This window comes from Spodoptera frugiperda, chromosome 20, assembly GCF_023101765.2.
Source record: "Spodoptera frugiperda isolate SF20-4 chromosome 20, AGI-APGP_CSIRO_Sfru_2.0, whole genome shotgun sequence".
In the NCBI taxonomy this organism is placed as follows: Eukaryota; Metazoa; Arthropoda; class Insecta; order Lepidoptera; family Noctuidae; genus Spodoptera; species Spodoptera frugiperda.
This window is the reverse complement of record NC_064231.1, coordinates 3,535,044-3,546,215: the sequence shown is the minus strand read 5'-3', so window position 1 is coordinate 3,546,215 and position 11,172 is coordinate 3,535,044. Positions and strand designations below refer to the sequence as shown.

The window sequence follows — 11,172 nt, the reverse complement described above, 5'->3', positions numbered from 1 at the left end:
ACCGCTAAACGATGAAGCTTCCCGAGTGACGCAAGCAACGAGATCGGAGATCTTCGGGTATCTCCGCCGCTCCGCGGGCGTCGTTCGGAACACATCGGTTTCGACGACGCCCACGCGCCAGTCTATTGTTCGCCGCTGCGCAAGGCACTCACGCGCTCGCTTGCCTCCGCACCGCTAAACGCGCCCCACGCGCCCGCACGTTATGTCGCTAATAATTGTTAATTCTATCTATAATTGTTAATTTTATCTAAGTAACTTGTTTTTTTCGTTTCTCATCTAGTTTATATTCTTACATCATCCTAACTTCATTCTAATGTGTTTTCGTGCTTGCTATCGCTTGTTCTAACCGCTTTGTTTACTAATTCAAAATATAACCGATTGTTCGTGAACTTTGGACTTTTATTTGGTGGATACAATACCTACATATTGGTGACCCCGACATGGAAACGCTCAAAGAAGATCGTTTAACAGCTGAAACGTCGCGTGTAGGCGTCCGTCCGCCGCCATTTTGGCCTGACGACCCGGAAATGTGGTTCGCGCAAATGGAGTGTCAGTTCGCGTTGGCAAACGTGACAGTGGACCTCACCAAATACTACCAGGTCGTATCGGCGTTGGAACATCGCTACGCCACCGAGGTCAAGGATATAATTACGAACCCGCCTGCGGTAAACAAATACGACAAGCTAAAATCGGAACTTATTAAACGATTGTCAGCCTCGCGCGAGCGCAAGGTTAAACAATTATTGATGCACGAGGAACTGGGTGACCGTAAGCCATCACAATTCCTACGTCATTTACGGCACCTAGCCGGGCCGTCAGTGCCGGAAGACTTTCTGAGGACTCTGTGGTCGAACAGGTTACCAACTAACCTACAAGCTGTTGTAGCGTCGCAACCGGATTTACCGTTGGACAAATTGGCGGATTTAGCGGACACGGTGAACGAGATCGCGCCGGCAGGGCCCATGCAAGTAGCAAGCATAGCACAGTCAGGTACAGCTACCCTTATAAAAGAAATGGCAGGTCAGATAGCGGAATTAACCAGGCAAGTGAGTTCACTATCTACTAAAGTGGATAACCGAAGTCAGGTACGTGGTCGATCTCATTCACGGTCTAGAAGTGGTAACTGGCGAAGTAGATCTAAGTCCAGGTCCCGTCAGCCACCAGAAAACCACCCGCATTGTTGGTACCACTTCACGCATGGTGGCCGGGCAAGGAAATGCATACAGCCTTGTACATGGAAGTCGGAAAACTCGAAAGGCAGCCCGAATTAGCGGCCTACGACTGCCCTTTAGCATCAGGCCGTCTTTTTGTCGCTGACCGTTATTCAAAAATGTTATTTCTTGTCGATACGGGCTCGGATTTGTGCGTTTACCCTCGGTCAGCAATCAAGACGCCCTGCAATATAACAAAGTTTAGTTTAACGGCAGCCAATGGAAGTATTATAAATACCTACGGACCAGTGCAGCTTAGCCTCAACCTAGGTCTTCGCCGTTCATTTACATGGAAATTTACAATAGCCGACGTTTCTAAGCCAATTATAGGTGTAGATTTTCTAAGTTTTTATAATCTGCTTATAGATTGCCGCAACCACAGGCTCATAGATGGCACCACCTCACTCTTCGTGGCAGCATCCTCTCAACGGGTTCCTGATAACGTGGCATCTGTCAAAACTGTCACCGGAGAGACCGAGTTCCACCAGCTGCTGCGTGAGTTCCCAGAGGTTACACGCCCCGCAGGTACTGTTAATCCAAGCAAACCTAAACATAACACCGTGCATTTTATAAAGACGACTCCCGGACCGCCCGTTGCAAACAGACCTAGACGCTTGGATCCAGAAAGATTAAAAATCGCCAAGAAGGAGTTCGAGGACATGATAGCCAGTGGAACAGCAAGGCGTTCCGAAAGTCCATGGTCTTCGGCTCTGCACCTGGTAAAGAAGAAGGATGACGGGTGGCGCCCGTGTGGCGACTACCGCGCCCTAAATGCACGTACTGTACCTGACCGCTACCCCATACGTCACATCCAGGACTTCTCACAGCGACTTTCTGGCTCCACCATATTCACAAAAATTGATTTGATTAAGGCATATAACCAGATACCTGTAAATGAAGCGGACATACCAAAGACAGCCATAACAACGCCATTTGGATTGTTTGAGTTCCCTTATATGACCTTTGGCCTTAGAAATGCAGCTCAAACCTTTCAACGCTTTATCGACGAAGTACTTACCGGCTTTGACGACTTTTGCTTTGGATTCCTAGACGATATTTTAATTTATTCTTCTTCTCCAGACCAGCACAGAAGGCACCTGCGCCAGCTACTATCGCGCCTGCAGGAATACGGCGTCCTCATTAACGCAACGAAATGTGTGTGGGGCCAGCCCGAGGTTACCTTCCTAGGATACCAGGTATCAGCAGCTGGTACCCAACCTCTCAGCACAAAAGTCCAGGCAATACAGGACTTTCCAGTTCCGCGCACGGTGAAGGAGTTACGGAGGTTTCTTGGTATGTTGAACTTTTATAGAAGATTCATACCCAACGCTGCAAAAAGTCAAGCACCTCTAAACTCGATGCTAGGCGGAGAAAAGGTCAAAGGCTCAGATCCAGTACAGATGTCGCAGCTCCAGCTGGAAGCATTCAAAGAATGCAAAAGTATGCTGTCAAACGCTACGCTTCTTGCACATCCAAGGGAACAGGCAGAGCTCTCTATACTAACTGACGCATCTGATGTTTCTATAGGGGCAGTTCTCCAACAACGCGCTAACGAGACAACGCAGTGGGAGCCACTAGCGTTCTTCTCTAAGAAGCTGAATCAAGCTCAACGCAAATACAGCCCCTACGACCGCGAGCTGCTTGCCGTCTACGAGGCGATCAAATATTTCCGGCACATGGTGGAAGCCCGGGAATTTGTCGTCTTCACCGATCACCGGCCACTCACATATGCCTACAAGAATGCGAGGGAGAATTGCTCGCCACGTCAATACAGGTACTTTGATTACATATCTCAGTTTACTACAGACATTCGCTACATACCAGGCGCCGAGAATGTCGTAGCTGATACCCTGTCACGTGTAGAAGAAGTCACAACGACAATTGATTACAGGGCTTTAGCCCAATCTCAAGAGTCAGACCCCGAGCTTCAGTCACTATTAGAAAAAGGATCGTCGCTAAAACTGAAAAAGATTACTCTAGTTGGCTCGGACATAGATCTCTACTGTGACGTTTCTACTCAACCACCAAGACCATACGTCACGCCAGAGCTGCGTAATCAAGTGTTCGATGCTCTTCACGGTCTGAGCCACCCTGGACGTACAGCTACCGTGCGACTGGTCACACAAAGATTTGTGTGGCCAGGGATTCGTAAGGACTGTAGAGAGTGGTGCCGACGCTGTCTTCATTGTCAGCGCTGTAAAGTTACCCGCCACACATCCGCTCCTCTCTCCCATTTTCCTTTAACCTCGTCGAGATTTTGCCACATCCATCTCGACATCGTAGGGCCGCTAATACCATCTTCTAATTACAGTTATTGCCTCACCATCGTTGACCGGTTCACACGATGGCCTGAGGCCATACCTCTCAAGGACATCACCGCCGACACCTGCGCGGCCGCCTTGGTATCCGGGTGGATATCGAGGTTCGGTTGCCCTTCGCAGATCACCACTGATCGCGGCCGGCAGTTCGAGTCCGGCCTGTTTAAGGCGCTAACATCACTGCTAGGTGCCCATCACTACCGCACCACAGCCTATCATCCCGCATCAAATGGAATGGTCGAGAGGTTGCATCGGCAGCTAAAGGCAGGCATCATGTGCCACAACAACACACAGTGGACAGAAGTCTTACCTATCGTTCTGCTCGGCATTCGCAGTTCCTGGAAGGATGACGTCCAAGCATCTTCAGCTGAGTTGGTCTACGGTGAGCCCCTACGCTTACCAGGCCAGTTTCTGTCGCCATCGAGCAACCACACCGTTGAAGACATCACCAGCTTCGCTACACGTCTCGCAAAATACATGGCTGACTTGTCTCCGCGACCAACTAAGTGGCACAGAAACAAAACCTTCTACATACCGAAGGACATGCAGCACTGTACCCACGTATTCCTAAGGCAAGATTACGTGCGCAAGTCTTTAGAACCACCCTATGCTGGTCCCTACAAGGTACTAAAGAAGACTCCTAAGTTCTATGAAGTTGAGGTAAGAGGCAAGAGCACCAACATATCACTTGATCGCCTGAAACCAGCTTATGTCACCCAAGACAGTCACACGGACAGCTCAACCACAGATCCAATAGACCTCGCACCTCCAAACGACTTGTCATCGCCATCAACCGACGAGCCTGTGAAAACCACACGAAGCGGAAGAAGAGTACGCTTACCTCACTGCTATCGACCGTAGTCACGGTCTCGCCGGGGGGCTACTGTAGCGGCAACACCGCTAAACGATGAAGCTTCCCGAGTGACGCAAGCAACGAGATCGGAGATCTTCGGGTATCTCCGCCGCTCCGCGGGCGTCGTTCGGAACACATCGGTTTCGACGACGCCCACGCGCCAGTCTATTGTTCGCCGCTGCGCAAGGCACTCACGCGCTCGCTTGCCTCCGCACCGCTAAACGCGCCCCACGCGCCCGCACGTTATGTCGCTAATAATTGTTAATTCTATCCTAATAATTGTTAATTTCTATCTAAGTAACTTGTTTTTTTCGTTTCTCATCTAGTTTATATTCTTACATCATCCTAACTTCATTCTAATGTGTTTTCGTGCTTGCTATCGCTTGTTCTAACCGCTTTGTTTACTAATTCAAAATATAACCGATTGTTCGTGAACTTTGGACTTTTATTTGGTGGATACAATACCTACACCCTAATCTTTCTCTTTCTCTTAGAGTGGAGTTTCAGACTCTTACTTACTAAAAACCACCCCGTTCCCACTCCTGCGTTTGGAGCCCTAGCCCCGGCAAATCCGCTAGGTAGGTCGCAGCTCCCGATAAGGCATCAGCCCTACCCGTCTGTGTTGGTCTGATGGCTCATTGAGGCGCACGCGTTCTATGAGTCCAATGCTAGGCTTCCTCAAAAGGTTTGAAGGATTACGGAGTAATTAGAGGATGAATAAATTTAATAAACACAAATACATGCTGAAATATTTATTTTTCCAATACAATATTCGTTACAGACTTCGCTTCGTACATAATAATAGACTTTTATTATTGTCAATCATAGTTTCATTACATATTCGTCCATTATTTTCAACAACAACTATACTACGGCTAAATATCTTTGACAACGTTTACCTAAATAGTTACATAATGATTTAATTTTGTTGCTATCAAAAGGGCGAATAAGCTTCGAAAGGTCTAAAAATTACTTTTTTATGTCTGGCAAAGTGTAATTGACGCAAGTCTTTGCGTGTAAACAAATACTCTTTTAACTACATAGGTTAATAGCATTATACTTGTACCTATATTTGGACGAAATCATTTTATATGTGGTTAACTAAGTAATATGTTCATGATTATGTGAATAAGATATAAAGAACAACCTTTAATTAACTGAGATAATAGTGGTGTAGTTTGTTAATGCTCTTTTTTAAATAGAGATAGTAAATACCTATGTGAAAAATAATAAGATTCAGATGTAGGTTTAGTGAGCAAGGTACAGTAAAATAAAAAGAAATATTGATAAAATCAAAATAAAATGTTTATTCCAAATAAATCAAAATAACAAAGGAACATTAAATAATATGTAGTAAAATTATATTAAAATTAATAATTTTGTGAAACCTGGATGACTTGGATGAAGTTATATACTTTTTTACATTGTTTTGGCTATATAACATATACATTAAAGTAGTGCACTATACATAGTTACTATACAACTGAAAATACATTTTTTACAAAGTGTATAGACATAGACACATAATTGAATGTCTCTTCAGATGGACAGATTAGTTTTGTTTTAGGTACAAAGTTGCTAGGGCCTAATACATAAGCACCTATATCTATTCAAAAAACATGATAATTAGCTCTTTCATATATTTATTTAATGTAGTCGTATCGCTACGATGGTTAGTTAAAGGGAGTAACAAAATATGGTTATGCTTTTTACAGAATAAATCAATACTAAACAGTGAATAAAGTATACCATATATACTTGGTTATATCATAATAGATTCTTGATTAAACTAATATCTAGATGAAGAGACATTTAAACTTATAACAATACGTAGGAACTTCTACACGTAACATTATGTTAATTCTCTGTGTTATAGAATCGTAAATTTCAGACAATATAGCTTATATTGTAACTAAAATCATAACTTTAGTTCAGTATAATTTCTAAGGTTATTGATAGTGTTGGTTCTTTTTTTATGGAATAGGTGGCAAACGAGCGAACGAGTCACCTGATGGTAAGCGATCAGCGCCGCTCATGGATACCCGCAACACCAGAGGAGCCACAGGTGCGTTGCCAACCTTTTAAAAAGGAGTATGCTCTTTTCTTGAAGGTTTGAATAACATCTTAATTCGATTTTTTTTTACTTTTTCTGAAGTTATGATTCTAGTTAACGATAAGTTATGTCTTAAACTGTACAAATAAAATTAATCTCAATAGAAAATACATGGTGATTGTATCAAATAAATGCTCTAAGTTCAACCAGTGCAGTTAGACATATACTGTTATTTCTAGTATACAAGTATGTTACATGATTCCATCTATGTGAGCAACTACCTCTAGGTCCTGTTACACAATATCTGATTAAGTATTTGTAATAGTCGGGCCATTATAAATGTGTGAACTGTTATAAGTCATTTTTATCAGATTTCTCACTCACACTTATGTAAGTTGTACGGGATAGTCACATACTTTTGACGTGACAGTTTGCAAGTTTGTAATGGCTTGACTATAGCTTTAAAACTGTTATACAATTTAACACATTTTGTTAAAAAAGTACATCAGTACCCTTAGTATGAGTTTGATTTACGTTCAAAGTAATCAAAAGGCGCTGTGATTGGTGGGGTTATTCGCGCCGGCCAATCAGAACGCAGAACATACTCTCGTTTCGATTATTTTAAACGTAAAGCAAGCTCATACTAATGTGTTAAATTATATTTGTCCTCTAGACAAATAGGAACTAAATTAGTTATTGTGAAACAGACCCAATAAAATAAGAATTAAAACCATTTGATTCATTGTTAGACCGTAAGTTTGAAGTTATAAAAGATACATTTCACATAAAATACTGACTACAAGTCGTACAATCTAAACAATAACATTAAAAACAGATATATTTACTATAATTTAACCAACAATGTATCGAATTCATATGACACTGGAGATCACTGTCCGTTCACATTGATATCGAAGTAATTAAAATAATTTTTATAAACATCACATTTTACTGAAGTATATTTTAATTTAAAGAAAATTTTATACGTAACCAAATGATATTTGGCATGATTTGTATAATAATAATCAATGAAAATTCTCTCTAAAACGTAATATCGACCAAAAAGTCTAAAAAACGGAATGTGATTACACATAAAATGACTATATCAAACAGTTTTACAATATATAATGTTTTATCTTATAGTATTGATAAGATCTACAATAATATTCGACAAATTATGTAATGTACGTCAACTTATACGTAGGGGTACTTTGTTCAAACAAACTGCATTAAACTATGAACAATTACATGTATTTTTGGTAAGCAAATAAAACTCAATTGTTCCAAATAATTACAAGAATGCAGCCTAAACATTATTGTCGCACTTTTTAAAATAAATAGTTTTAATACGATGTGATTAAATTGATATTGTAATTTTCAAATCTCCTACGTTAATATAAGATCTAGTTTTGTTTAACGCTGGTAACGAAGCGTCTATAGCGGCCTAACCTCGCCCTAATGCTACAAACGCAGATATTTTGTGTTCTGATATGTGGCGACTGTGGGAAAATGGACCTTACTTCATAGTGGTTGAAGTAAAAAATCGCTTGTAGGTGTTAATTACTTGTTCTGTTCAGCCGCCGAATCATCACAAAATGGGACGCGAATGAGTGACGTTTCAGTCACAAAACGTTGTGCTAGCCTAATCAACTGTTATACACAATGTCCTATAGTTTGCCCGGACTAACTAAATACATGGAAGACACCTGTATTCCTACTCTTGGATTGAATCATAAAAATGCGAGTTATTTATCGAGAGATGGAAGATGGATAGTATCATGCACTTTATCGTCGATGACTACGGGGGGATTCTGATACATTCCCCTTCTCCCCTAAGATGTTGAACAAAAGGGTTGTTCAACATCTTAAATAAATATGTGAACTGTTACCTAGAGACGGAAATATGTTGTATTAAAACTGGCACCAAGGCGCGGGTGGTACCATCCTTTACATTTTCGATGACTAAGAGTAGATGACACCTCCCCTATCCCCCTTTGCGCAGTCTTTGACATGCTCCAGTTGTTAAAGATGTCTTTGTCCATATATGTTGATCCTTGCTCCTATGGTGCATTGTGTATAGTAGTATTAATACACGGTACCACTGCGTGTGTAGTATCGCTCAGTGGTCGTATATGACGCCGCCAGGCCCCGGCAGGCTGGATTTGCCTGAGAGGTATGTGTCCACTGCTCTAGCCGCCTGTCTGCCTTCCGCTATCGCCCAGACTACCAGTGATTGTCCGCGACGACAGTCTGTAGACAAAGGGTTAATTTTAAAAAGTTATTGTTACTTAGTAGCATGTTCTAGCTTTGCGATGGTGCTAGCTGTAATTATTTGTAATTTATATAAATAATTTCAAATGTGTGTAGTTAGTTGCAAACACATACCTCCAGCAGCGAAGACGTTGCTGACTGGTGTCTTGTAAATGTTCGATTTCTCCGTTTCAACGTTGCTTCGAGCATCCAGGGGAAGGTCTGGAAACAAATAATAATATTATATAGGTTTGAATTTTGCATTTGTATTGAAGTTATCTGCAAATTGGTAGCTAAGGGCGTCACCCTTTTGCAATGTATCTTCTTACTGATAATTAACATGTGATTAAAAATTGTCACCTATCTATACTAATATTATCTATACTAATATTATAAAGCTGAAGAGTTTGTTTGTTTGAACGCGCTAATCTCCGGAACTACTGGTCAGATTTGAATAATTCTTTTTGTGTTGAATAGTGCATTTATCGAGGAAGGTTATAGGCTATAAAACATCACGCTATGACCAATAGGAGCCAAGCAGAGCGGGTGAAACCGCGCGGAAGTAAGCTAGTTTCAAATACTCGTAGCAATTGGTGTTCCATTGTCTCTGTTTACCCCAAGAGAAACAGGCGTGACGTTATGTATGTATTTCAAATACTATAACAGTGTGTACTTACCAAGCTGGTTGGCGACATATCGCTCGGGCCCGAGGAAGCCCATGGCCAGCAGCACGAGGTCCGCCTTGTACACCTTGTTGGTGCCGGGCACCTCCTTCATATCCCAGCGGCCACCGGCGCCGCGCGTCCATTCTACCTCCACGGCCGACACGCCGCATACGTTGCCCTCGCCTGGCGGGATATATAAGGATAAGCATTCATTGTATTCAGAATAGAATCATTTAACTACATCATTGCCAGTATGTAGGATATAAGACGCAATAAAAAATACTTTGTGTCTCGCGTATATCTGCGTTCCGTCACACCACGAGTTAATTACGCAAATTTGACCAAAAATTAAACAAATTAATAATGGCATGTGGTCTATTGGTCATAGTATTATGTGTAGCCTTTTAAGTATGTCTCTTTTACTTTTAATTTTGTATATATTAAAGTTTAACTGTTTAATTAAATAAATAAATTGCATAAAACATTAAACATGAAAAAAGAACGATGACGCTTAAATTAACGAGCTGCATAATTTTCAATTATGCGAATTTCAAATTTATTGACGCAATTAATGACGTTAGAATTTGCAATCTCTTACAAAATTCATGGAAAACAATAGTTTTTGACGTTACGAAAAAACCTATTAAATACATATTTCTCTTTTTTCTTAAATATGACTGCAATTATATTTTAAAGTAATAAGTAATACTAATTACTTTATTATGTAAATTCAAATAGGATGATAATTACGTTCCTAGGTATTAAAAAGTAAGCTCGTATAACAATAACTCACCGTCATCCAAGAACTCTTTGGTAAGTGTGGAGAACTTCCTCGGGTCGTTGCCGAACTTCAGTTTCACTTCTTCGTGTCCATAGTCCACTCTGTAAACAAGACATCAAGTTTAACATTCGAATTTTCTACTAAGCATATATAGGGGGACTGGTTACAGATATTTAAACACTTACTGCCGTACTCAGAGTCATTTAATGGTTTTATTAAACCCAGTCCTCAGCAATTGTTTTGTATACAAAATCGTTACTAAAGAATAGTTTAAGCAATCATCATTAAACGTCTCTTAGTGCGGCTGTTAGTGTACTTATGATTACAAACAATATTACCAAAGAAACGTTTTTTATATACAGTACTCATTAGTTTTATTTTTATCACAATAACTAAACAACAGTTTAAGTTTATAGAGGGCTGTTGCCCTGTCTCTGCCAAACATGTCGACCTTTATCTTACGACACTGACGAGAAGTGTGTATGTGTGTGTTTCTTTGTTCTTATTGTTGTTCTCAACCAACCTGAATACTCGTGGCCACTGCGGCCAGGGGTTATCCTGTCCCCGAGTGGGTTTGGGTTGCGGCAAGATCTCGAACGTTGTGATACTCTTGGCGCCCTGACGCAACGAGGTCGCTATGCAGTCACATCTGGAGATAGAATGTAAGTGTTATTAAGTTATTATATCATTTTATTATAATAAAAAAGGAAACAATTTTTGTGGCAGAAAAATATGTCAGCTTTTTACCAGCTGTAAGACTTTCATAAAATTTAAAGAGAAAGATGAGAAATCTACAAGGAAGAACTGAAAGAGCCACTTTGTTCACACCAGGAATGAAACCCCAAGTTCTATTACTTGGCAAGCGCATATTGAGATCAGTGGTCCGAAGATATTCCAACAAAATTGAAAATCTATCTCTGCTTTACCATCCAAATAACAAAACAAAAACAATAACATAAATCTATACTATAATATTATAAAGCTGAAGAGTTTGTTTGATTGTTTGTTTGTTTGAACGCGCTAATCTTTGAAACTACTGGT

The 11,172-nt window shown here is 40.9% G+C and overlaps 2 protein-coding genes across 2 annotated transcripts in view; one reads left to right on the top strand and one right to left on the bottom strand.

Moving 5' to 3' along the window:
- Nucleotides 1-440: 440 nt before the first annotated feature.
- On the top strand, nt 441-1,141 carry LOC118280877 (uncharacterized). The gene is made up of 2 exons (XM_050701448.1): nt 441-1,046; nt 1,136-1,141. The coding sequence occupies exons 1-2, from the start codon at nt 441-443 to the stop codon at nt 1,139-1,141; spliced, it is 612 nt and encodes a 203-aa protein (XP_050557405.1).
- Nucleotides 1,142-5,669: 4,528 nt separating this feature from the next.
- The window catches only part of LOC118262156 (uncharacterized), a 51,088-nt gene continuing 45,585 nt past the window's right edge, over nt 5,670-11,172 (bottom strand). Inside the window, exons 39-43 of the mRNA XM_035573318.2 lie at nt 10,655-10,780; nt 10,144-10,232; nt 9,363-9,533; nt 8,821-8,907; nt 5,670-8,685 (exon numbers count right to left, since the gene is read on the bottom strand). Coding sequence (XP_035429211.2) covers nt 8,555-8,685; nt 8,821-8,907; nt 9,363-9,533; nt 10,144-10,232; nt 10,655-10,780 — 604 coding nt within the window. The 3' untranslated portion in view covers nt 5,670-8,554. The remainder of the gene's footprint in view (nt 8,686-8,820; nt 8,908-9,362; nt 9,534-10,143; nt 10,233-10,654; nt 10,781-11,172) is intronic.